Source organism: Hemiscyllium ocellatum, chromosome 12, assembly GCF_020745735.1.
Source record: "Hemiscyllium ocellatum isolate sHemOce1 chromosome 12, sHemOce1.pat.X.cur, whole genome shotgun sequence".
NCBI lineage: Eukaryota > Metazoa > Chordata > Chondrichthyes > Orectolobiformes > Hemiscylliidae > Hemiscyllium > Hemiscyllium ocellatum.
This window is the reverse complement of record NC_083412.1, coordinates 86,047,530-86,074,253: the sequence shown is the minus strand read 5'-3', so window position 1 is coordinate 86,074,253 and position 26,724 is coordinate 86,047,530. Positions and strand designations below refer to the sequence as shown.

Below are 26,724 nucleotides of genomic sequence, written 5' to 3'. Positions count from 1 at the left end.
GGTGGCGCTTCGGCGGGTCGGTGTGGACTTGTTGGGCCGAAGGGCCTGTTTCCACACTGTAAGTAATCTAATCTATCAAAAAAAAAGCAGCTGTCCCATTCACCTCCTTTCATGGGTGAACTTCACAAGCTTTTTGCATTCCTTGGAGCAATAATAGGGATATTTGACTGAAATATTTGTTCTGAATCTTGAATGGTTTTAAAATTTAAATAAGGAGGCAGGAGAGTTGGTAACCAGAGGGAAATGAAGAGGGCACTCAGTACAGTGCACAGTCTCCACCACAACATTCCAGTTTTACAACCCTACCATGCTTTGCGCTATCCGGTTAATGCTTTGCAGCTACGTGGCTGAAAAGAGATTCTTCTTTTGTGACTTATAGCTTCCATCTCGCTAAGCTGGTTTCACACCAATTCACAGAAAACAATCTGCTCTGAACATTTTTCACCAAGCTGCTGCAGTCTGGAGTCCAATATAGTGGAAGCAGGTCTAACAGTGGCATTCATAAAAAGGAATCCTAAGTTTGAAAGGAAAATTACTAAAGGGCTATGAGAAATGAGCAGAGAGGTGTAATTAATTGGACAACCATATCAAAGAGCTACTAACAGCACTTTGGACCAAATAGTAGCCTCCTCAGCTGTAACATTTATGATTGTACAAACAACTTAACAGTCAGGCTGAATACTTGTCTCATCTGAGCCCCAAAAGGTGTACCATCAGATGTTAAGCTGTGGAAATTTCACCATAGGACCATGAGAGTTAAGAGCAGATGAAAGCTATTTGGCCCATCAATGAGATCATGGCTGATCTGATGATTTTAAATACCATTTTCCTGCTTTCTTGCCATAACCCTTGACTGCTTTAATGTTTAAAAATCTATTTGTTTCAATCTTGAGTATATTTAGTGTAGCTGTTTTCCCTCTGTGGTAAAGAATGCCACAGATTCATTTCTCTCTGAGAGAAGGAATTTCTCCTTGTCTCTGTCTTAAATGGGTGACCTCTTATTTGAGATTATTATTTCTGTTCGAAGACTCTCCCACAGTATCCTTATATGCAATATTTTCTCAAAAGTCTTTGGAAATCTGAATACATTACACCTACAAGTTCCTTTTTATCTGCCCTGCTTGTTACCTACTCAAAGAATCTGAATGATTTCTCGGGGCATGATTTCCTCATTGTGTAGCTGTATTGACTCTGTTTGATTAAATTACGTATTTCTAATGCTCTGCTATTACATCTTTTATAATAGACTCTTAACATTTTCCACACTGCACCTTTGTCGAATCTATAGCTGAATTAAATTTGGCACCAACTGGTATTAATTCTGAAATTAGAATTTGGAGTTGGGACAGACACTTAAAACAGGAAGTACTGGGAAAGCATCAGGCAGATCTTGACCCTATACATCATGTAAAGCAGTTGATGGTGAGTTGAGAAACTATTTAATGAAACTTCCATTTCTCTGGGTGTCAATGGAATGAGAAAAGCTTGACAGACACAAAATGAGCCTCCCCCCAATAGAAAGTAAGCACCTACTTTGTTAGCTTTTGAATAAGTCATTCTGCCAACAGGCCTCCTGTACTTTTCCAACATTTTCTTGTTCCAATTTCAGACTAATAGCGTTCATAAATTTCTTTTCATCTAACCTCCATGATAAGCGATCAGGTATTCGCCAGCAGAATGCCTTTGGGTATAGGTGCTTTCGTTTTTTTTTTCCTCAATTATACACTTGTTAAAAATTTCGATTGCTGCAGACCATCTGATGAGCCATTTGGAGCAGGCGCAAGGAATGCCATCCCTTGTGAAAGATTTGACTCCAGCTAAAGTCGCAGGTTCTCTTGACTCTGATGGCCCAGACGTCATTGAAGTTGCTACAAATCCAGAACAGAAGCCCAGGGCCAGGAGGCCTCGAAAGCCAAAGCTTTGTAGGGAAGAGCCTGAACCAGTGCCCACAGACCCGAATCGTACTGCAGGTGTGGAATGTTAGAATATAAGTTATATCTATATTTACACAGTTTAAACCTTTATACTGTCAATAATCTTTACATTTGTTTACATTTTATGTATAAACCCTGAGACTAATATAATTGGCATATTGGTAAGTTTAACATTTGTTAGAACCTGTGGATTAGGAGAATTAGAAAGGAATCAGTGCATCCCCTCCAGCTCGATTGTAACACTGCCCTAATGGTATTAATTAGGGAGATAGCTATTGTTCAGGATGCTGAGAGGACTACACACTTTACTTTGACTAAGGCTGTGGTATGTTCTTTAAATCCTCCTGAGAAGGCACACAGGACCTCGGTTTAACTTCTGGTCTGAAAGACGGGACCTTCTGAAATGCGGCTGTTCTCCCACTCCCAGTATTGCATTAGCTGTGCAATCCTAGATAGATGAACTCAAGTTTCTGAAATGGAGTTTGAGCTGAGAATCTTTTGATTCAAAACATGAGAGTGCTTTCGGCAAGCACCTGATATCCAGGGAGACGTTAAAGCAGAGACGAGAGGCTTGATAATTTGGAAAAGTAGGCCAAATAGAGCTTCTATAGACTTGAACTCTACTTATTATATATTTTAAATCGATATCAAACAACAGGAGCATTGAACCAATTTTGGGTCCTACTACACCTTTGGAAGGACATTAAGGCTTTGGAGAAGACATGGAAGAGATTTAATGGAATGGGTCCAGAGATGAGTGAATACAATCACTTGGATAGATTGGAGAAGTTGCATTGTTCTTTTTGGAGCAGAGAATGCTCAGAGGAGACTTGCCAGAAGTATTCTCAAAGGATGAACTGTTTAGAGAGAGAGACAGTAAATAAAGATAAACGTTTTCAATGGCAGCTAGATTGGCAAGCAGAGGGCACAGATTTAAGGTGGTCACAAAAGCGCCAGACATGGCATCAGAAATAGCTGACTTGTGGAGTTAGTATTTGGAACGTACTTTCAGATAGGGTGGTTGTTTCGGATTCAATAATCATTTTCAAAAGAGAATCAAATAAGTAACTTGAAGAAGAAAATGAATTAGGATATGGGGAAGGCACAAATAAAAGGGCTAACTGAAGTGTTCTTTGGAAGATCAAATCCAAACATAATGGGCCCAATTCTGTACTATACTGTTCTACAATTCTGAAGGCTTGTAAGAGTGAAATCTTGATTCGAACTGTAACATTATAGCTTTAAAACCTATTACACTACCATTTCTATAATCCTTTTGCTTGTATTTTCTTGCAGTGCCTGAGAGTGTTGTGAAAGCTCCCTCAACAGTTGTACCTTTGGAAGCACCTATATGTGAAGGAAAATTGGGTGAAGTGTTAAATCATGGAAAAATGTTGCGGAATGGCCGTCATCTGCGTCCCAACTTGAGGCAAGTCCCAAGAAGGTGAAGATTTTATTTATTTGTGTACTTTCTCATTGCTTTACTATTCATCTGGTTGCTGCCTGCCAACATCTCCTGACTTTCTGGGAATTTGGGAACAATGACAGATCTTGGGATATCGGAATTCTTCTAATTTAGAGATTACATCAGGATGGTGAAGTCATGGACAAGGGAATTAAGCCTTGAAATCGAACTAGCCAATCAGATGAGAAGCTGGGTAACAAGTCTTCAAACAAAGAGCAGTAAAAGTATGTAAATCTCGTTCAAAATGTAGTAGATTCTAGCTCAGCTAGTAATTCAGTTAGTTCCTCAGTTCTTTAGGATAGTCTTCTAAGCTTAACCATCTTCAGCTGCTCCATCAGAGATCTTCCCTTCATCAGGTCAGAAATAGGATGTTCACTTATAATTGCACTATGTTAACCACTATTTACAACTACTCAGATACTGAAGCAGTCCATGTCCAAATACAGCAAGACCTGGATAATATCTGTGTTTGAGCTGAAAAGTGGCAAATACCATTAGCTCCTCAACTGCAAGGTCATGGAAACGTTCAAGAAAAGAGAATGTCCACTGACACCCAATGACATTACCATCACTGAATTCCACATCAAAATGCTGGTGGTTGCCATTAACCAGAAACTGAACTGGACAAGCCATGTAAATACATTGGCTACAAGTGCAGGTCAGAGGCTAGGAATCTTGCAGCGAGAAACTCACCTCCTGACTCCTCAAAGACCGTCCATCATTTCCAAGGCACAATTCAGGAGTGCGATGCAATATTCCCCGCTTGCTTGGATGAGTGCAACTCCATCAACACATGAAGCTTGACACCATCCAGGACAAAGCAGCACACTTAGTTGGCACCACATCCACAAATTTTCATTCCTTCCACCATTGATGCTCAATAGAAGCAGTGTCTACACGAAACCTGAAAGAAATTCACCAATATACCATGTTCCTTCACTATTGCTGGAAATCCATCCCTAATAAGATTGTGTGTCTACCTAAACCAAATGGACTTCAAGAAGGCAGCTCACCACCATCTTCTCAAGGTCACAAGGGATGGATGATAAGCGATGCCCATATCCCATGAGTGAACAAAAATACATGCAAATATAAGCTGAATGCATTTTGAGCTAAGGCACGTGGATGGAGATCAGTTAAGATCCCTCAAATAGAGGAGTTGGCTGAATGGTTGACTTTTTTTTATAAAGTCATAGAGATGTACAGCATGGAAACAGCCCCTTCGGTTCATATTATTTCTAGATATTCCTGCTGCTCCATGTAAGAGCTACTGGATACTAAGATGATTTGGGGCAAAACCATCTAGACTAAGTGTTTGCAGCTCAACGAAATTTTGATCTGAATTGAGGAGATGAAACCTGAGGCAGTGAAACTGTAACACATCAGGGAGGGAGTAGGTTGCCTGGACACTTTGAAAAGTGACTACGTGGAGCTAGGTTGGAAGCTGAAGTGTAGGACAAGTAGAGTAGTGATCTCAGGTTTGCTACCGGTACCACAAGACAGTGAGGTGAGGAACAGTCAGCGAGTGCAGCTTAACACGTGGCTGCGAGGCTGGTGCAGGAGGGAGGGCTTCAGATACTTAGACCATTGGGATGCCTTCTGGGGAAGGTGGAACCTGTACGGGAAGGATGGGTTGCACCTGAACTAGAGTGGCACAAACAAATGGGAGATTTGTTCATGTGATTTGGGAGGGTTTAAACTAGTTTGGCAAGGGGATGGGAACCAGAGCTACATATCTGAGAGGGGGTGGTTGTTGTAGATGGGGCAGTGACAGGATGCAGTGAATCGATTGGGAAGGTTTTTCAAGTGATGAAACAAAGGGATTAGTTAAAGTATGGCTACTTTAATGCAAGGAGTGTCAGAAATAAGAGTGATGAACTTAGAGCATAGATCTGTACTTGGGACTATGACGTTGTGGCCATAATGGAGACGTGGATTTCACTGGGGCAGGAATGGTTGCAAGATGTTCCAGGTTTTAGAATGTTTAAAAAGAACAGGGAGGGTGGAAAAAGAAGAGAGGATGTAGCATTGCTCATCAGAGAGTGCATCATAGCTACAGTAATGAAGATTGTTGAGGAAGGTTTGTCTACTGAGTCATTATGGATGGAAGTTAGGAACAGCAAGGAAGCAGCCACCTCATTGGGAGTTTTCTACAGACACCCTAATAGCCGTAGGGAGATTGAAGAACTCATAGGCCGGCAGATTTTGGAAAAATGCAGACGTAGTGAGTTGCAGTTGTTATGGGTAACTTCAACTTTCCCAATATTGACTGGAACCTCGTTAGTGCAGATGGTTTGGATGGAGCTGTTTTTGTCAGGTGTGTTCAGGAGGGTTTCCTTACTCAGTATGTAGGCACACCGACAAGGGGTGAGGCCATTTTGGATTTGGTGTTTGGCAATGAGCCAGGACAGGTGTCAGATCTCACGGTGGGAGAACCCTTCGGTGACAGTGACCACAACTGCCTCACATTAACCATAGCTTTGGAGAAGGAAAGGAGCAGTTCCTAAGGGAAGATGTTTAATTGGGGAAAAGAAAATATGACGCTATCAGACAAGATTTGGGAAGTATAGATTGGGAGCAATTATTCCACAGAAAAGGCACAACAGACATGTGGAGACTGTATAAGGAGCAGTTGTTGCAAGTGATGCACAAATTTGTTCCTCTGAGACAGACAAGAAGGAGTAAGACTAAGGAGCCTTGAATGACGAGAACAGAGGAGCTTCTTGTCAAAAAGAAGAAGGCAGCTCATGTAAAGGTGCAGGAAGCAAGAATCTGGCACAGCTTTAGAGGATTACAGGCTTGCTATAAAGGAGCTCAGAAATGGACTGAGAAGAGCCAGGAGGGGGCACAGATGAGGCTTGGCAGGAAAGATTAGGGAGAACCCAAATGCATTTTACTCCTATGTGAGGAATAAGAGAATGATCAGGGAGAAATTAGGGCTGGTCAGGCATAGTGCAGGGAACTTGTGCGTGGAATCTGAGCAGATAGGGGAAGCCCTAAATGAATTTTTTTGCTTTGCTTTTCACCATGGAAAGGGACCTCGTTGTGAATGAGAACTTTGAGGTGCTAGAAAACAGGCTTGGACAGATCAAGATTGATGAAGTTGATGTGCTGGAAATTTTGGCAAACATTATGATTGATAAGTCCCCAGGACCAGACCACATTTATCGTAGGTTGCTCCAGGAAGCGAGAAAGGAGGTTGCTAAACTGCTGGCGAGGATATTTGCTTCCTCATTCTCCACGGGAGTCGTACCGGAGGATTGGAGGGGGATGAATGTTGCTCCTCTTTTCAAGAAGGTGAATAGGGAAATCCCTGGCAATTACTGACCAGTCTGTCTTACGTCTGTGGTCAGCAAAGTTTTAGAAAAGATTCTGAGGGATAGGATTGATGAGTATTTGGAAAAGCATAGTGAATAAAGGCAGTCAACGTGGCTTTGTGAGGGGTAGGTCATGCCTCATGAATCTTATTGAGTTCTTTGATGATGTGACAACTCAGGTCGACGAATGTCGAGGAGTGGGTGTGGTGTATATGGACTTCAGCAAGGCACTTGATAAAGTTCCCCATGGTAGGCTCATTCATAAAGTCAGGAAGTATGGGATACAGGGAGATTTGGCTATCTGGTTTCAGTATTGGCTGGCCAACATAAGGCAGAGAGTGGTTGTAGCTGGAAAGTATTCTGCCTGGAAGACAGTGTTGAGTGGTGTCCCACAGGGCTCTTTTCTTGGGCCCCTGCTATTTGTAGTTTTAATAAATGACTTGGATGAGGAGGTTGAGGGGTGGGTTAGTAAATTTGCAGATGACGCAAAGGTTGGAGGTGCCATTGATAGTATTGAGGGCTACTGCAGGCTGCAGCGTGACATAGACAGGATGCAGAGCTGGGCTGAGAAATGGCAGATTGAGTTCAACCTGGATAAATGTGAAGTGATGCATTTTGGAAGGTCAAACTTGAATGCTGAGTATAGGATTAAAAATAGGATTCTTGGCAGTGTGGAGGAACAGAGGGAATTTGGTGTTCAAGTGCACAGATCCCTCAAAATTGCCACCCAAGTGGATAGGATTAAGAAAGCATATGGTGTTTGGCTTTCATCAAGGGGGATCACGTTTAAGAGTGGTGAGGTTTTGCTATAGTTCTACAAGTCCCTGGTGAGACCACACTTGGAATATTGTGTCCAGTTCTGGCCATCCTATTATAGGAAAGATACAGAGACTTTGGAGAGGGTACAAAGAAGGTTTACCAGGATGCTGCCTGGGCTGGAGGGCTTATCTTACGAAGAGAGGTTGACTAAGCTCGGACCTTTCTCTCTGGCGAGGAGGAGGAAGAGAGGAGACCTGGTCGAGATAATGAGAGGAATAGATAGAGTCAATAGCCAGAGTGTGGACTTGTTGGGCCGAAGGGCCTGTTTCCACACTGTAAGTAATCTAATCTAACTTTTCCCTAGGGCAGGATTGACTGGTACGAGGGGTCATAGTTTTAAGATATTAGGAGAAAGGTTTGGAGGAGATGCCAGAGGTAGGTCTTCACGCAAGAGTTGTGAATGCATGGAATGGTGGAAGCAGAGTCATTAGGGACATCTAAGTGACTGCTGGACATGGGCATAGATAGCAATGAATTGAGGCATGTGTAGGTTAGGTTATTTTTATTTTAGATTAGGAATAATCCTTGGCACAACATCATGGGCCGAACATTTTGTTCTCTGCTGTACTTTTCTGTGTTCTATGTTCTATGAAACTCAACGCAACCTTCAACACTACGTAATCTAAATTTGGTTTGTGAGAGGAATAGAAGGCTGTGACTGCAGGTGAGGTAAGTATGGGACCCAAAGATAGTGTTTGAGGAGCTTATCAGAGGTTCTTGCAGGCTATGTGAATGAGAGTAGGGTATCCAGGGAAGATGAGTGAACTCATTGTGGTACATTAGTCCTGGAAGTCATTCCTGTTGGGGATGGGGGAACAGGAATGTGGTAATGGTCAAGGACAGTATATTTTGGGGAATAGATATTGTTCTGTGCTGGCATGGATGTGAGTTTTTTTATCGAATCCCTACAGTGTAAAAACAGGCTATTCAGCCCAAAAGGTCCACACGGACTCTCCGAAGAGCATCTCACGCAGACTCACCTCCCTATCCAATTCATGTATTACCCACGGCTATTCCACCTAGCCTGTACACCCCTGGACACAATGGGCAATTTAGCATGGCCAATCCATCTAACCTGCACCTCTTTGGATTGTGGGAGGAAAAGCACGTAGACACAGGGAGAATGCAAATTCCACACACAGTCGCCTGAGGCTGGGATTAAAACCGGGTCCCTGTGAGGCAGCAGTGCTAACTACTGAGCCACCGTGCAGCCCTCTGAAATCTCATACAATGCCTGCCCAGTGCCAGGATTAAGGACATCTCCTTACAGCTAGAGAGGAACTTTGAGTGGGATGTGAGGGATTCAGCTGTTGTTGTCTATATTGGTCCCAATCACATTGATAGGATAGAAAGAGGGTTCTGCTGAAAGATTTTGAACAATTAGGAGTTAAACTAGAGAGCAAAACCTCCAAAGTAATAATCCTGTGATTGTGTGAACTTCCAGAAAATTCATATAGGGTAAATAAGGTCAAGGTTAAATGTCGAGTTGAGAGATTAGTTTAGGAGGAATGGCTTTCAGTTAATGTGCACCAGTATTGGGCTAGAGGAGTGCTTTTTTTAAAAACTGTGTTGGGAAGTGACCAGGCAAGTTGAAGACCTTGTGGTTTGGAGAGGGCCTTAAACCATAGAGGTGGGGAGAAGGGTTCTGGGAAGGTGATTCATGAGCTTAGAAAGCCAAAGGATGGCAACATTGATGATACCCAGAGTAGTGGGGAGTAGATGCGGTGATCAAAAAAACCCAAAGAATTGCGGACGCTGGAAATCAGAAACGAAACTGAAATGTGCTGGGAAAACCCAGCAGGTCTTATTCTGAAGAAGAATCACTGGACCTGAAACAGTAATTCTTCTTTCTCCCCTCAGATGCTGCCAAAGATGCTGCTGAATTTTCCCAGTACTTTCTGTAGGTGTGGTGATGTTGAATATATTCAAGCCTTGGGTAGACAGAATTTTAATTAGTAAAGGAATCACGGTTTCAGGGGAAAAGGCAGAAAAGTGGAGTTGAGGATTATCAGATCAGCCGTGATCTCGTTGAATCACAGAGTAAATGCCTTAGACCAAATGGCCTCCTTTCACCCCTAATCTTATGATAACACAATCAAGGGTTAATTCTACTTGTTTCCATGCTGTAATTTCAGTGTAGTCCTGTGGGTGGAGACATTTATTGTATTTCTTAATCCATTTTCACCTTGTGATTTTTGTGAAGGAATGCCTTTATAAGCAGTGCAATGCAGTTGAAGATGATGTACAGTCTTGTACCATCCCACAGGCCCGATACACGCAGAAAGATCTTGAGAGGTCTCGGTGACCAGCGAGTCTATCAGTGCCATCTCTGCAACAAATTTTTCAACAACAGCAGCAACCTAAAGAGACACATTCGTTCCCATGGTAACTTCAAGTACTCTTACATAGAACAACCAAATACTCAAGGCATTAAAATATATGTTCTTTTTCTGTAAATGTAAACACCTGTGTTATCACTAACTTGGGAATCCTTTATACAAATACGCAACTTTCCCCCTATTTTAGTTTAGAAAAGACTGTTGTAATCTTGTCCAGGGCGTGATGTCCCATGGTGGGGTATGGTATCAGGGCACTTGCCAGTTCCCTGGTAACGTGGTGATTTTGCACATGCTGGTGATCCACTTCACCTCATCTAAGGCTCAGCTGTACCTTTCAGCAGCAACAGCTGGCTAATAAATGGCAGGGACAATATGCACACTTATTGTTAACAGCATGGCTGTGTAGCTTAGGTTAAAAATCACACAACACCAGATTACTGTACATCAGATGTATTTGGAAGTAAGCACTAGCTTTTGGAGTGCTGCTCCTACATCAGGTGATTGTGGAGAATAAGACACCCTCTCACACAGCTGCTCACAGACACTCATTTTACACCCCCCCGGCAACATACACACATATGCTTGTGTGGGTGAATTTACTTGCAAAATTTCATTTTACTTTGCTCAAAAACTGCATGAATCCATGTAAGATTCTGTAAATCTGTTTTTTAAATTAGAATCAGTCTGACCTTTGTAGCACAGACAGCCCCACACAGGGAAGCTCATACCTTATCTGGGCCAACATGACACAAATTGTTAAAGTTCATTTGACAAAGTAACTTTTAAAAAAGTTTTGCGATTTGCATATGAAAGCACTGAAACCAACATGGTCATTCTAACAGACGAGAGATTTAACAAACAATCTAGGTCTTTTTCAATATATAATTTCGGTTATGTCACACTTTAAACTTTTGCTATAAATTCTGTCTTACAATCTTATTCTCCACAATCACACGATGGAGGAGCAACGTTACGAAAGCTAGTGCTTTCTACTGAACCTGTTGGACTATAACCTGGTGTTGTGTGATTTTTAACATTGTACACCTCAGTCCAACACCGGCACCTCCAAATCAAAGCATAGGTTAGACACAGAACAGAGTCTGCTCCACATGGCTTCCTGCCAGTAACTGTGGTGGACTCTCCCTCTTTATGGGCATTTAAACGGGCATTGGATAGGCATATGGAGGAAAGTGGGCTAGTGTAGGTTAGGTGGGCTTGGATCGGCGCAACATCGAGGGCCGAAGGGCCTGTACTGCGCTGTATTTTTCTATGTTCTATGTTCTAAAGATTCCCAGATGAGCTATAACATGGCCTAGATACAGTGATAACAATCTGTGCTGTTGTCTTATGTGCAGCAGGTCAGGGAAGATAAAGCTCCCTCCATAGAAGTCTTACTCAGGTACAACGAGGAATAAAAATGGAACAAAGTTCCTTTCAGATTAATATTTGTTGAACATGACCTCAAAGTTAGAAGTCACATGACACCAGGTTATAGTCCAACAGGTTTATTTGAAATCAAAACCTTTTGGAGCGACGCTGTTCATCAGGTGAAGGACTTGGTCAGATGAAGAAGTTTGCGATTTTGAATAAATCTGTTGGACTATAACCTGGTGTTGTGTGACTTCTGACTTGTCCACCCCAGTCCAACACCAGCACCTCCACATCATGATCTCAAAATGGTAGAGGCAAAGTAAAATTTCTACAAGGCTTGTCTTCATTTAATGGAATTCTACCTAACATCACTAAGGTATACTGACGGATAGATATTGAATTATTATGTTTCTTTCTGCATAGTGAGCATTAAGTTCCTTTATACCATCTGCAAAAATTGAATGGTTGAACTTTTTCTGTCAAATTGCCGATGGGTCGAGGCGTTTAGAGGTTCCCCTGTACTATTGCTGACCTCTGTTGGCCCATGCTGGATTGACCCTTTAACCACAGGGTCAGAACATGTTCATTTGATTCTTCTCTGCCCACAGGTGATAAACTTTACAAGTGCGATGAATGTGAGAAAGAGTTTAGCCGGAAGGAGAGTCTGAAACAACACGTCTCTTATAAGCACAGCAGGAATGAGGTGAGAAACTCAAACAAAATGCTCTATTTTTAAGTTTTCCACAGTAAAATTAGCAAGGTTCGCTACAGCAAGTTGGGCAAGAAAGTAATATCGCTAACCCCCTCCCCCCACTCTTTACAACAAAAGGAGAAGATAGCAAACAGAATCCCCCACAGACCATCTTGTAATGTGTTTTACAATCATTTACCAGAAACCTTTGTTACAGTTTTACAATTGGAAATCAAGGGTTACCCCAATCTTTGAGCAGATGAGGTAAATCAGGAAGTAGTTTAGATGGATCTTAAAAATCCTTGGATTGTATAATGCATGGAGGGTGGAGGGAGACAGGCAGGCTTGTATTTATATTGTGTCTTTCACTTATATTGTGTCTTTCACCATTTCCAATGACCAAAAGTGCTTTATAGCATGATGTATTTTAGAAGTGCAGTCAGTATTGTAATGCAGGAAACAAGGGAGACAAGTTGTACACAGCAAGGTCCCACACACTAATATGATTGTGAGCTAACCATCTATTTTAGAGATGTTGATTGAGGGGTAAAAATTGACTAGGCCAATGGGATTGTTTTCATTCATCAGAGAGCAACCAGAGCCTCCATTTAATATCATTCAAAAGATGATAACCTCCAATAATGCAGTACTCTGTTCAGTACTGCACCGGAGCAGTGTCCTTTACTTTTGAACTCATTTCTTTAGATTAGTATTTAACACTACCTCCAAGTTCAAATGTTTACCAAATGAGCTGAAAGTGACAGGGTAAAACTCCAAGGTTATGAGATCCTAGAATGGGTAAGAGTGATTGTAGATGCTGTCCAATAAAGTATTCTATTTATAGTTGAGAGATGAACTCTGAGAAGCCTTCTACTTGCATGTACTCAGAACGGCACAATAGAGTTTTGAGCACTTGGTTATGAGTCTGTCAGAGGCAACAACCCATCCTATCCAATCCATCTTTGACACCAACTGTTATCACTCTGCCCATGAAAATCCAATTACCATCAACCAGGAAATAAAGTTTCTTTTCATATAGACTGAAGTTCAAAAGAAAATCTTCCCAACCAATAATTGAATTTAAAAGCAAATTTGACAGCTCTTCCAAAGGATGAACTGAATGGCCTCCTTCTGTGCTGTATGATTCTGAGATTCAATGCTGACACCCCTCATGTGGGAGACAAGAATATAAGTAAACATTTGTTGAGTTGGGTGCATTGAGGGTGCAGGAAGCTCACGTGAAACATAACTTCCTATTACAATAAATGGCCTGTTTCTATGCTGTAAAGTTCTGTGTGATGCATGTGGCAGTATCCAGGTTACGTGTTTAGAAGTGTTTGGACATGATACTAAAGGGGCACTCTATTTTAAGATCAAATCTATTGGTATATGTTTTATCCAGATACATGTTTGAATATTATAAGCACAAAGTATCTATTATATCCCTACTTCCAAAGTTCATTTTGAATATCAGTTTTTTTAAACCTGTGTATTGCATTGTATTCTAGTTTGTAGCATATATCATATTGTTATTAAATACATAAAATGATTAAACCAATTACACTGTAGACAGCTTTATTGTGCTAGTTATGGTATGTGCCAGTTAGTAAACTGAACAGCCAGTCATTGTGTAACAGGTTATCATACTATCTGCTGTTACTCCCCAGGTGGATGACAGCTACCTGTTCCAGTGTAATACCTGTCTAAAAGCTTTCCGTATCAGGACTGCACTGGAGTTTCACAACTGCCGAACAGGTAAAAGAGGTAAATTTGCTGTTGGTGGAAGTGGATAGCTCTGTATGAAAATGTTGTTAATGTAGACCAATTGCATGTAAGCTTTGACAAATGTTACCCCTCCCTCTCCCAGTGGTGCTGAGGCCGCCTTTAGCCCAGTTGTTGCCCAGCCTGAGACCAGCTTGCTTAGCATAGATCAGATAAGGCAGCTGTTGAAAATTTTCTGGTCAAGTTTATTTAGTCAGAGGGGTCCAGAGCTTGGAAGAGTCCTGCAGATATAATGTGCTTTAGACCCCCAGAGTGCCTCATCTTTACAATGACTCAGTTTCTGTAGGTTTTTGCTTTTTCTCTTTAAGCAACATCCTATAGATTTTTCTGTCATATCTAGAATTGATGCTGCATCTTCCCACAGCATGCTTCAGCTAACAAGATCTACAAAAGAAAATGCATCTTGGGCTCAGTTTAGCGCAATTGCCTTGGCATATTCAGATTAACTGGATCAAAGTTAACATAAGGTATAAGTTAATGAAAGGGTTAAAATTGTTAAAAGGTGACTTGAAGTGAATTCAACGTGGCTTTCAAAAAGGACTTGGATAAATATTTGAAGAAGAGAAAGTTGCAGGGCTTAAAGGGAGAGAATAGGGTAAGTGGGCTTGATTGGTTATCTGTTTCAGAGACCTTGCACAAACACAATGGGCCGAACGGTCTCCCTTTGGATTGGACTATTTTATCATTGTGAACATCCCTGCTTGTGCTGCAAGCTGTCTTGCAGGTAATTGGTCTTCTCCTGCATCTTTGTGTGCTTTTCTTTATTTAGACGACAAAACATTCCAGTGTGACATGTGCTTCAGGTTCTTCTCAACCAACAGTAACCTCTCGAAACACAAGAAAAAGCACGGAGACAAGAAGTTTTCCTGTGACACCTGTGGAAAGATGTTCTACCGGAAGGATGTTATGTTGGACCACCAGAGGCGTCACACAGAAGGTACCTGATGGCCTTTATTAATCTTGAGCAAATGTATGGGGTTTGTCCATACGTTGTAGGCCTCTTTGGAACAATTATACACATAGTTGGTTACTTATTTGATGGGTAAAAAGTGAGGTCTGCAGATGCTGGAGATCAGAGCTGAAAATGTGTTGCTGGTTAAAGCGCAGCAGGTCAGGCAGCATCCAAGGAATAGGAAATTCGACATTTCGGGCCAGAGCCTGATGAAGAGCTCTGGCCCGAAACGTCGAATTTCCTGTTCCTTGGATGCTGCCTGACCTGCTGCGCTTTAACCAGCAACACATTTTCAGCTACTTATTTGATGGGTTCAGTCAGAAGATTGATTTTTGGCATCCTCTTTATTTAATATTGGATTGTATAAGTTTCAGAACACAGGGATAGGAATATATCATACTGCACCTTGGGACTGCTGTACTATACCCTTGGATCATGGCTAATCTGCATTTCATCTCAAATAAATCTTCCACTGTTCTATATCCCGTGGCAGCAAGAAACTGGGTTAATCTCACTCTTCAAAGCTCCAATTTTCCTATCAGTCTTTTCAGGAACAAAAGTTCTAGATTTCTGCTGCACTGCTCTGGATAAAATTCTGCCTGAGTTCATTCCTGAACAGCCCAGCTCTAATGTTATTGATCTGTCCTCCCCCTCCCCAAGTCAAAGTAATTTCTCTATATTGACCCTATCAAATCTTCATCACTTTAACATTTTAGTTCATTGACATGATCTTGAAGTGATTTTTTTTAAAGTCATTTTGTAACTTGTGTATCCAAGGCTTTGAGCAGATGATGAGCTGGGGAGTCAGGAGCATTGTAACCGGCTTTTTCAATGAGTGATTAACTCCCATGTTACAGGGTGTCGGATTCAAATTGTCGTTTTGCTTAAATTATTTCTTTTTGGAAAGTTGCCATTTTCAGGCTAATCTGTTGCATAGTTTGTATATGGTCATAATTTTTGAAAATGCCATTTGGAGTGTGATTTTCTTTACAATTTAATATTAAAATTATATTAATGCTCTTCCACTACTGGCTGCTCAGAATAATTTACCCATTACTGAAACTTTTGTACTCTTCTGATCATTGCATAGGATAGTTACTTTTCTGATGATCGAGTTCTGATCACTTTGGTTTTCATTGCTGCCTTGGACCTGTATAATGGCAATGCAACTTTATTTTTAAATGAATTCCTTTCTGCTTTTTTTAAAAACAGGTGGCAAACGTGCAAAAAAAGATGAAAGTGAGACCAATGGAATGGTGAAGTATAAGAAGGAGCCTTCGGGGTGCCCTGTCTGTGGAAAGGTACAAGCAATAGTGGACACTTTACAATGGGTATAGGAATATGAAGGACTAACGTGTGTTTAAAAAAAAACATCTTTTTTGCTTCATGTGTCTTGGTGACATGTAATTCTTGCCATTTAACTACCCATTCAGTATCATTGAGCCATCTGCCAAATTTTTAACGCCTCCATTTTGATACCTCACTCTTCCACTCCCCTGTTTGCTCCATTCTGAGGAACTGCTCCATTCCGATAGCAGGTCCTTGTCTCTATTTGTGGAACTGTCAACCAAAAGGGCAGGTAAAAGGCGAGGGGGCGGGGAGGGAGGAATATTTTGAATTAGAAATATTTCCATCCAAAGTCTTGCTATTCCCTGTGACTGTGGCAATGGAGTCACACCTGCATTACCTCAATGCCAAAACTCAGTCCTTTTCAACTGTTTGCAACCACAGTGTCATATTTCACCCAAGGTGAGCTTTCAACCATAATCTATACTGTCACTCAGATTGCCCATTTTCACTTATGTGACATCACCTGACCACTCCTACTTAATTCAGCTGTCTCTGAAACCCTTTATCTGTGCTCTGGCCTTGACTATTCTAACACACTCCTGACTGACCTCCCACATGAGCTCACCTCCCTTTAACTCAAGGTCTTCAAAGCCTCTACTGCCTGTGTCCTAACTTGCACTAACCTTCACCCCAGCGGTCGCAGACTCACATTAGTACATTAGTTCAGCAATGCCTTGATTTTAAAGTGTCCATGGTCTATTTTAAATTCCTTCCTATTGCTGTCATTTCCTCTAGCCCTCCAGGATCTTCGTTCATATAACTCCGCCTCTTGGTCATTCCCGGTCATAATCTCTCCATCATTGGTGACCATGCCTTCATCTGCCAAGGCCACAAGCTCAGGAGTTCCCTCCCTACATTTTTCACTTCTCTATTTGGCTTTCCTCCTTTAAGACACTCCTTAAAGTCTATCCCTTTGATCGAGTTGTTAATCATCTGTTGAAATATGTCCTGTAGCTTGGTGTCTTACTTTGTTTTGTAATGGGGTGTTATTCAATCAAAGGCATTATGTAAATAAAAGTTGTAGTTATAAGAGTGGTTGCAATCAGTTTGATAAAATGACAAGGCTGAAACTTTCTGTTTAGTATGTGGACAGAAAATGATTGCAAAGTTGAGGGGAAGTATTTATGTAATATAATGCTTGTTCACATGTCTCCTGTTTTAATTTTGTCGGTAGGTATTTTCCTGTCGAAGCAACATGAATAAGCACTTGCTGACACATGGGGACAAGAAATACACCTGTGAGATATGTGGACGCAAATTCTACCGTGTAGATGTCCTGAGGGATCACACTCATGTCCATTTTAAGGTATACATTTTTTTAAGGTTGGGGATAAAATGGTGCTATAATACGTTAATCCAATAATTGCAGTGAACATCGGAAACAGAGACCATGAACAGTTGAGTAATGGTTGAGCTTGTGTCAAAGTCGACTCCCAACTTTTGGCAGAAAAAAATGTTAATTTTCCATATACCTCACATGTAAGTCAATCTGCATTTTAGCTAAAAGAAGTCAATTGCCACCCTCTTGCAGCTGAAGTCAAACCTACCCTGGTGCAACCTGCTTGTCGATAGCATCACAGAATGGCAGATCATTGAAGGCAGCTGTTCGAGTCCTGACGCCTACACTTGTCAATATGCAAAGTCAAGGCTCACTCCTCAATGGTGCACATTGCGTTCTTTTAGTGTTATTTTTAGGGGTGGCTTTGGTGGAAACAGTCCTCGAACAGTCCAGTCTTTCACAGTGAGCTGCTGGGAGAGGGTAATTTATAACCCTTCAATGTTATTTGTGTTAAAGAAGTAGGGACATACTCTGAGAATCCGGGCCAGACTACTCAAGAGAGATGTTAGGAAGCACTTCTACTTCCAAAGGGTGGTAGATGTTTGGAAGTCTCTTCCACAAATGGCAGTGGATGCTGGATCGTCTGTTAATTTTAAATTTGAGACAGATGAATTTTTGTCAAGCAAAGGCATTAAGGATTATGTGCCAAAGGTGGGTGTAGGGAGTTAGGCCACAGATCAGCCACGATCCCAGTGAATGGTGAAACAGACACAAGGGGCTGAATGGCCTGTTCCTCTTCATGTCTTCCTAAAGGTTGACCTCTATGTTTTTGGTGAAACTTGATTTTTCACACAGTAGCCTCTTCAGGTCACTGATACCATTCATTGTTTGGGTTTTTATTTGGGGGTCTTAATTAAATTGAAACTCATGCAGTGATAACATTCCCTGATACTGTTGTACTTCTCCTCCTGGAAATGCTGATATATAAAATAGTGTTAATGTAAGACTGGCAAGTTCAGCCTAAGCGTCAGCTTAGTCAGTAAATATTGGCAACTTTGCAGAGGCATCAGTGTTAAATGTGATCCTGTTTTCATCAACATTGATCCAAAAGCATGGGGACTGAGTGAGATGAATTTGAATTGTTTTCAATACACAGCACCCCAAATGTGGTCTCACAAGTGCCCTGTATAACTGAAACATAACTTCCCTACTTTTATAGTCCATTGTTTTGTACTAAATAAAAACAATTAGAGATTTCCTAATTACTAGCTGTTCCTGCAAAATTTGGTAATTCATGCACACAGACACCCAGGTCCCCCTGCATTTCAGATCTCTGCAATCTATCACTGTTGAGATGGTGTACTTTTTCATTCTTCCTGGCAAAATGAACTTTTTCACGTTTTCTCATAGTATATTCCATTTGTCACGTCTTTGTGCACTCACTTACCAATCAACATATTTTTTGTATTCTCCATATGTTCTGTTCACAACCTACTCTTCTACCTGTCTTTGTGTCATTGGCTATCTCAAACCTTCCATCCCTTCATCCAAGTTAATTAGATAAATTGTAAATAATGAAACCTCCAGCACCAATCCCTGTAGTGCATCCATCTTTATAATCTTTACAGACACATTTATGCCTACTGCTACCTGTTAGCTAACCAGTCTCCTATACATGCCACTATAGCCTGTGATGTGCCACTTTTCAGAAGGCATTTGATAATCTAAGTATAGTACATCCACCTTTTTATCCGGTATGTGTTGCCTTCTCTAAGAATTCCAATAAATTGGTCAAACGTGATTTCCATTTCACAAAGATATGTTGACTGACTGATTACTTTGAATACATTTAAGTTCATTGTTTAATTTTTATTTTAATGTTTTTTGTCTGATAGATGTTAAGCTAACAGGCTGTAATTTTCTGTATCCCTCCCATTTTGAATAAAGGAGTTCCTTTAGCCAACTTCTGGTCAGATGGCACCTTCTCTGAATTGAGAAAGTTTGGAAAATTAAAACCAATTAACAATAGACTATCACTTTAGCCTCATATTTCAAAACCATAAATTTCCCATGTTTATTTACAGATCCCTCCCTATGTCCTTGCTCCTTCCTCTCTCTGTGAATTTCTCAATCCCCACAACCCACCACGATCTCTGTGTTCCTCTCATTTTGGCTTCTTACACAGCCCTGATATTCATCACTGCACCACTACCAACTATCTTCAGCTGTCTCGATCCTGAGCACTGGATTTGCTTTCCTAAACCCCTTAACGTATCATCAGCGCTCTTTTCAATAAGACGATCAATGAAATCTCCCTTGTTACTCAAGCAGTCCCAATATTTTTTATGTGACAGTGTCCAATTTTATGTAGTAATATCTCCTGTAAGAACCATAAGATATTTTCCTGTGTCAGCGATATTGTATAAACTTATCTCTTGTGTAAATGCTAGTTATTGTGTCATTGCTATGGTTGGTTGTGGTTACAGGTGTTTTAACTTGTCTCTCAGAAAGGCATTTCTTGCTGGTGGCTGGATTTCCCTGCAGATTACTGTTAATTGGCTTTCTCTCCTCTTTGAATACCTTTTTACTGTTATGCATGAACACTGATATATAAATAAAGAAGGAGAAAGTGAGGACTGCAGGCGTCATGTTGCCATGGTCTGGTGATGGAGGAGGCCAAGGACCTGCATGTCCTTGGTGGATTGGGAGGGGGAGTTAAAGTGTTCAGCCACACGGTGGTTCCTGACCTCTCCGCCCCCACCCCCTCTCCGGCCTATCACCCTCACCCTAACCTCCTTCCACCTATCGCATTCCCAACGCCCCTCCCCCAAGTCCCTCCTCACTACCTTTTATCTTACCCTGCTTGGCACATTTTCCTAATTCCTGAAGAAGGGCTTATGCCCGAAACGTCGATTCTCCTGCTCCTTGGATGCCGACTGACCTGCTGCGCTTTTCCAGCAACACATTTTTCAGCATATATAAATATAGATTCAGGTAATTTTGTGGCAGAAGCAAAATCCTTCTATAAAGTTATTGTCAAGTACTGAGTAGAGTACATGATTGCCTAGGGGGGTTGGTTGGAAGATTGGCTTGCGATGCCAACAGCGTGGGTTCAATCCCTACACCGGTTGAAGTTACCATGAAGGATTCTCCTTCTCAGCCTCTTCCCTCGCCTGAGGTACGGTGGCCCCCTGCTTAAATAACCAACAGTCGTCTTTCTGTAATGAAAGAGGAGCACTATGGTCTAATAAGACAATGGCAACTTGAATGTGACATGATTGTCTATCTGGCACCTTGTAGTTGTGATGCAAAGGCCATTCTGTTAAGCCCAGTGCGATGCTGTCCATCAGCATTTGAAACTGCAAAAGTGTAAGGTGCCTTCTTGAGCAAACTTGCATTGATGCAAGACTCAGAGGTGTGGAAATCATTCGGTCTGATCTTTACTGTGTGGCATCCTCCTAATTCTTGTGTGCAGGACATTCCACTGATGAATGAGCAACAACGAGAGCAATTCATCAGCAAACTCGGGATCACAGCAGAAGAAACGGAAGAACAGTCTGATGGAGTGAATGAACCCATTCCACATAAATACAGCTGTAAGAAATGCCAGGCAAGTCTCTGTCTGTTCTTAAGAATCTTCAACAAAGGACATTTAAGAGCCCCACCCCATTCAAATGTACTTTATTCAGTCACCTGTTCTGATATCTCTTAATGTCTTACTATGAAATTTTGTTTAAAAATCCGTTCTGTGAATTGTCTCGACATGTTTGCCATGTTGTGTGCACTAAGATGTTGTTATTTTAAGTGATTGCTAACGTTGTCACTGTCAACCAAATTGCTGTTTGGATTTCTTTATAAATTAGCTTCTCCCAACCCCTTTGAGATGTTGTGTGTGTGGACGCTGTTTATAATTAAGGGGTCACCTATTTCAGACACCAATGAGGAAAAATATTTTGTCACAGAAGGTCTTAAGTCTTTGGAGCTTTCTTCCTCAAAAGACACTGGAAGCAGAATATTTAAATATGTTTTAAGACAAAGCTGCATAGGTTCTTGATAAGCTGAGGGTGAAAAGTTATAGGATAGGTGGTAATGTGGAGCAATCAGATCAGCTATGAGTCAGAACAGGCTCGGGTGGCTGAGTGGCCTCTTTCTTCCTTTTCCCCTTGTTTATAAATAATTAAATATGGATTTGTTCTTTTTTTTGAGGTAAAACTGCACCTGACTACACATACGCAGCTCTCATCAGCCAGTGTGTATGTGTGTATGTCCCAGGGAACACCAAGTTCTGATATACTGATCACTCAATTAAATCTCAATCAGGTGACTATGTATGAAGCCTGAAGTATTGATCAGACTAGGATTACACTTAACACTGACCATTCTGTAACAAAAACAGAAATTGCTGGAGAAACTCAACAGGTATGGCAGTATCTGTGAAAAGAAAGCAGAGTTAACAAATCGAGTGATTTTTCTTTAGATGCTGACTCAAAATGTTAATACTGCTTTCTTCCCATAGATGCTGCTAAACCTGTGGGAAGCATCCAGTCTTATTTTACTGATCACTCTATTGCTATTTCCAGGCTACATTCGCAAAAGGGAGTCAGTATTTGAAGCATTTGATGGAGATTCATAAGGAGAAGGGCTACGGCTGTACGATCTGCAATCGTCGCTTTGCACTGAAGGCCACCTATCATGCCCACATGGTCATTCACAGGGAAGAATTGCCAGATTCTGACCCCAATGTGCAAAAGTGAGTGGATTATATCCCAATGATGCTTTATGGCTGACTCTGTATATGCCAACTGCTAAACTAGTGTCGTCCATCACTATACCTGAGGGCCTGAAGACAAAGTGCTATGTTATCCATTTGGATAGGATCAGACACAAAATACATACATGCGCATGTATTTGTCAAGAATTAGAGGGACCAAGTATGCACAGGTATACTGGTGGAGTTGAAGCAGCTAGACCCTTACGCTATGCCAGCACTTTAATGATTCTTCTTGTGTGTCCGATTGTGACAACTCTGTTGGATAAAGCTTAGCTTGCACAGTTATTTGAACTTGGATGCTAAGAATTACATCTATCATCCCATTCAAGTGATTACCAGACCTATCCCTCTGCCCCTATTTGGCCAAGTCAGCCACTGACTTACTAGCCATACTGACTTGGTTAATGATTGATGCACTTGGCCTGCATTGAACAAGATGACAGTTGTCAATAGGCCCAATGCTGGCAGTGTGGAAATGTGTGAAACTTTGAAGGATAGGGCTGGATTTGGCCTGTGATCCCTGCTATAACTAAGGACTCTATTATTGGGCAGATTCTAAGCTCACATGAGGTAAATGCTAGAACAAGGGTCTGAAAACAAGCAGGAGGTATGGGAAGAAAATGCCATAGGAGTGATAGAACCCATCATATTGAGATGTTGTCTTGCAGTGCAGAATTGAGAATTACTGAAAGAGACATTTTTTTCAAAGCCTTTCATCTTTCGCTTATCAGGACATTAACATGAATACCAATGTAATGGGGAACAACGTTTTATATTGTATGAGAAATCAGTGCTGAATGGTTGGCAAGTGGACATTGGTAGAGCTTTGCCATGGACAGTGTGCCAGCCAGCTGACTGGCAGTTATAGGGTGGTACAGTGGCTCAGTGGTTAGCACTGCTGCCTCACAGCACTAGGGACCCAGGTTTGATTCCATCCTCAGGCGACTATTTGTGTGGAGTTTGCACATTCTCCCTGTGTCTGCGTGGGTTTCCTCCGGGTGCTCCTTTTCCCTCCCACAGTCCAAAGATGTGCAGGTTAGGTGAATTGGCCATGCTAAATTTCCCATAGTATTCAGAGATGTGTGTAGGTTAGGTGAATTAATTGGGGTAGATATGAGGTAGGGGAATGGTCTGGGTAGGTTACTCTTTGGAGGGTCAGTGTGGACTTGTAGGGCCGAAGGGCCTGTTCCATACTGTAGGTTTCTAAACTGTCAAGGTTTGTTTAAATTTAAACAGACAGTTTGGCTGTAATTGGTCAAAGCATTACGCTGAGGAATGAACCAGAGAATGGCTGTTTTGTTCAGTTGAAACAACCACAATGAGTTTATGCTCCACTTAAAGTGCTTCCCCACCTGTTTCTCTCTAACTCCATCAATGTAACCTTCTTTTCTTTTCTCCCTTCTGTGTTTGTTGAGCTTCCCTTTAAATGCATCTATGCTTATTCACTTCAACTATGATGTGAGTTCCATGTTCAAACAAATCCCTGGATAAAGAGGTTCCAACTACATTTCCAGTCGAATATATTAATAATAATTTTTATATTTTTGGCTCAAATTCTGGCTTTCCCCACAACTTAAAAACATTTCCATGGCTACACTATAAAAGTGTTCACTATCTTATAGACCAATATCGGATCATCTCTCAGCTTCTTCAGTTGAAAAAGGGGTCTGACCTCTTCAGTTTTTCCTGATTATGTTCATCGATCTGTTTTCTGCTTTCTGCAGTGCCTCTAGCTTATTTGTATCAGTGAGACTTTTTTCATAGCAATTGCAAAGCCTTTGAATTAATTTCTAAAAGGTCTGTATTGTGCTGGATTTATTCCTGTCTGATCTGTTCCCTCTTTGTGGTTGTATTTCTGTTCCAGGTACATCCATCCCTGTGATATCTGTGGAAGGATCTTTAACAGTACTGGGAACTTGGAACGTCACAAAATAATCCACACAGGTAAACCATTTCATTGTCCAAATCACACTTCCAATTCCTCCAAATCCTTGCTTTCTCACACCTTAAGAAAAACAAAAATACAAGCAAGATTCAACTTTTGATACCTGCTTTCTCAAGATTATATGTTTTAATTTGGGTGGGAAAAGCATTTGCGTTCATTCTGATTTACTCAGAACATGGATTTTAAGTTCCCTACATCAGTGGAACAATTTACAATGATGTGAAATCACTTGCAATGACAATGATGTTCCATAACCATTTGAAGCCACTGAGCCTGCAGATTCCCACACGGTGGGATAAATCAAAGGTTTTTAATTCTGGTCATCTGAGGAAGCATCAAATTTAGGCTGGGTGTGGCTGCCAATTGTGACCAGTTAAAAGGTAGCAGTCACAAATGGAATCATGCAACATGGAAATAGACCCTTCAATCCAACTCATCCACGCAAACCAGGTATCCTCAACTGATCTAGTCCCATTTGGCCTATATCCCTCTAAACCTTTCCTGTTCATATACCTGTCCAATTGTCTTTTAGATGTTGCAATTGCAGCCACAGTTCGTTCCATATATGCACCACCCTCTCTGTGAAAAAAATGCCCCTTGGTTCCCTTTTATATCTTTCCCCTCTCATCTTAAACCTATCCCCTCTACCCATTCGTCCCTGTAAGCAGAAGAACATGCACTTGCAAAGATTTAATCAACTACTTCATCCTCCTAAAGACTGCAAGCTTGCTTTATACTAGATGATCTGAGATTGTTTCAGAGGTGCATTGTTACTCTTGGAGTACAAACATAAACTGCAAAAGCACTCTTGACATACAGAGCAAAGAATGATTGATCAAAATGCTAGAATACAAAGAGTGGCAAATTTGGAGTACACTAAGGTACAGTCCATAACTAACTATTGAAGGAAAGCCCCATTTCCTTTAATAAAGCCGACCTAAAAATATCTCTTTATTTGGACAAAGATTGGCGATGATAAATTGTTTGTGTTGCCAGACATCGGAAATGACCTTTGCTTCTGTTGTTAATCTATCCTGCATCATATGTCTATTGTTGTTTAGGAGTGAAGAGTCATACCTGTGAACAGTGTGGGAAGTCATTTGCCCGGAGGGACATGTTGAAGGAACACATGAGGGTGCATGACAATGTTCGGGACTATCTGTGCGCAGAATGTGGGAAAGGTGAGACACCGGAGGAACTGTTGCTTATCATATTCAAGTGGCACTGTGGAGGAGTTGAGCTGGGTCTGAGTCAGCCTGCTGCCCATGTCAGATTGGGAAAGGCGTATAGGAACTATTTGCTTAGTGTTGTCACTTCTGATATAACCTGGGATCACTCTTCCTAAAGAAGAGTCTGCACCTTGTGAAATTTATTAGGGATAGTGAGAGATAATTATTGGCAAGGGCGTCTGCTTGCCTAGTCTTCTTTGAAATAGTGCAGTATGATCTTTTACATCTATTTAGGAAAGGCTGACTACTCCCCTCATCTACCCATCCCCCCCCCCCCCCCCCCCGCCACCACGTTCCTTCTTTCCGGTATCACACTTTACCCCATACTGTTGCTCATTGTTCCCTTCCTTTTTCACTGCCCTCTTCTCTGTCTCTATCCCACTGTCTCTCTCACACCACAACTTCCCTTCTCTTTCTCTCAAGCACTGCCCCTTCTTTTGCATTCCACTCTCTCTTTGTGTGTGCGCAGCCCATGTTCTCTCTCTCTCGTAACCCATCCCGGGCGGCACGGTGGCACAGTGGTTAGCACTGCTGCCTCACAGCGCCTGAGACCCGGGTTCAATTCCCGACTCAGACGACTGACTGTGTGGAGTTTGCATGTTCTCCCCGTGTCTGCGTGGGTTTCCTCCGAGTGCTCTGGTTTCCTCCCACAGTCTAAAGATGTGCGGGTCAGGTGAATTGGCCATGCTAAATTGCCCATAGTGTTAGGTAGGGGTAAAATGTAGGGGTATGGGTGGGTTGCGCTTCGGCGGGTCGGTGTGGACTTGTTGGGCCGAAGGGCCTGTTTCCACACTGTAAGTCTAATCTAATCTAATCCCAACCCTTTGCACTGCACCTTTGCTGTCTGTTTCAGGTATCTCCTTCCTCACTCTAACGGCAGAGCATTCTCTCACTATTGTGGGCATTCTTTCTCTCTGTGATGACTGTCTTCCCCTCTCTCTGCAGCACTGCTGCTCTTTTCCATTTCCGACCACACTGTGACCTTGATGTGTCTTGAAGATTTATTAAGAATTCTAACCAACCAATAACCTCTAGAATGCATAAGGAAAAGTAATTTGGACATCAGATGCTTTCCTTTTACAGACAATGCATAAATCCTTCAGTATCGGACATTCTCCTCACACTCGCCCAAGACTGCCTTGCTGTCTTAAAGTGAATGAAACCAATAATTTGAGGGAAATCTTTTATCCCCTTTCTCAACAGATATACAATCCAGTTCCTTTTTTCTGTTTGTGCATTTACTAACCATGTGAGTTCTGATTTTCCTCTTTGCTGAAGTCTTGTTAATTTTGTAATGATGTCCATTTCTTTGCCGTTCTGTGCCCAGGAATGAAAACAAAGCATGCGCTACGACATCACATGAAACTGCACAAAGGCATTAAAGAGTATGAGTGCAAGGAGTGTCATCGGAAGTTTGCACAGAAAGTCAACATGCTTAAACACTACAAGAGACACACTGGTAACTACTGATACAGCAGCC

General features: G+C 41.6%; 1 protein-coding gene across 4 annotated transcripts in view; it reads left to right on the top strand.

The window, feature by feature from the left end:
- The window catches only part of prdm15 (PR domain containing 15), a 79,421-nt gene that overhangs the window by 40,051 nt on the left and 12,646 nt on the right, over positions 1 to 26,724 (top strand). For 2 of the 4 annotated variants that reach the window (XM_060833831.1, XM_060833833.1), the window contains exons 9-21: positions 1,752 to 1,970; positions 3,231 to 3,378; positions 9,739 to 9,920; positions 11,854 to 11,948; positions 13,604 to 13,700; positions 14,488 to 14,655; positions 15,883 to 15,971; positions 17,195 to 17,326; positions 20,775 to 20,909; positions 21,880 to 22,049; positions 23,935 to 24,014; positions 25,077 to 25,196; positions 26,572 to 26,703. In XM_060833831.1, the coding sequence (XP_060689814.1) occupies positions 1,752 to 1,970; positions 3,231 to 3,378; positions 9,739 to 9,920; positions 11,854 to 11,948; positions 13,604 to 13,700; positions 14,488 to 14,655; positions 15,883 to 15,971; positions 17,195 to 17,326; positions 20,775 to 20,909; positions 21,880 to 22,049; positions 23,935 to 24,014; positions 25,077 to 25,196; positions 26,572 to 26,703 (1,767 nt within the window). The remainder of the gene's footprint in view (positions 1 to 1,751; positions 1,971 to 3,230; positions 3,379 to 9,738; positions 9,921 to 11,853; positions 11,949 to 13,603; positions 13,701 to 14,487; positions 14,656 to 15,882; positions 15,972 to 17,194; positions 17,327 to 20,774; positions 20,910 to 21,879; positions 22,050 to 23,934; positions 24,015 to 25,076; positions 25,197 to 26,571; positions 26,704 to 26,724) is intronic. The other 2 variants (XM_060833834.1, XM_060833832.1) reach the window with 2 other exon arrangements.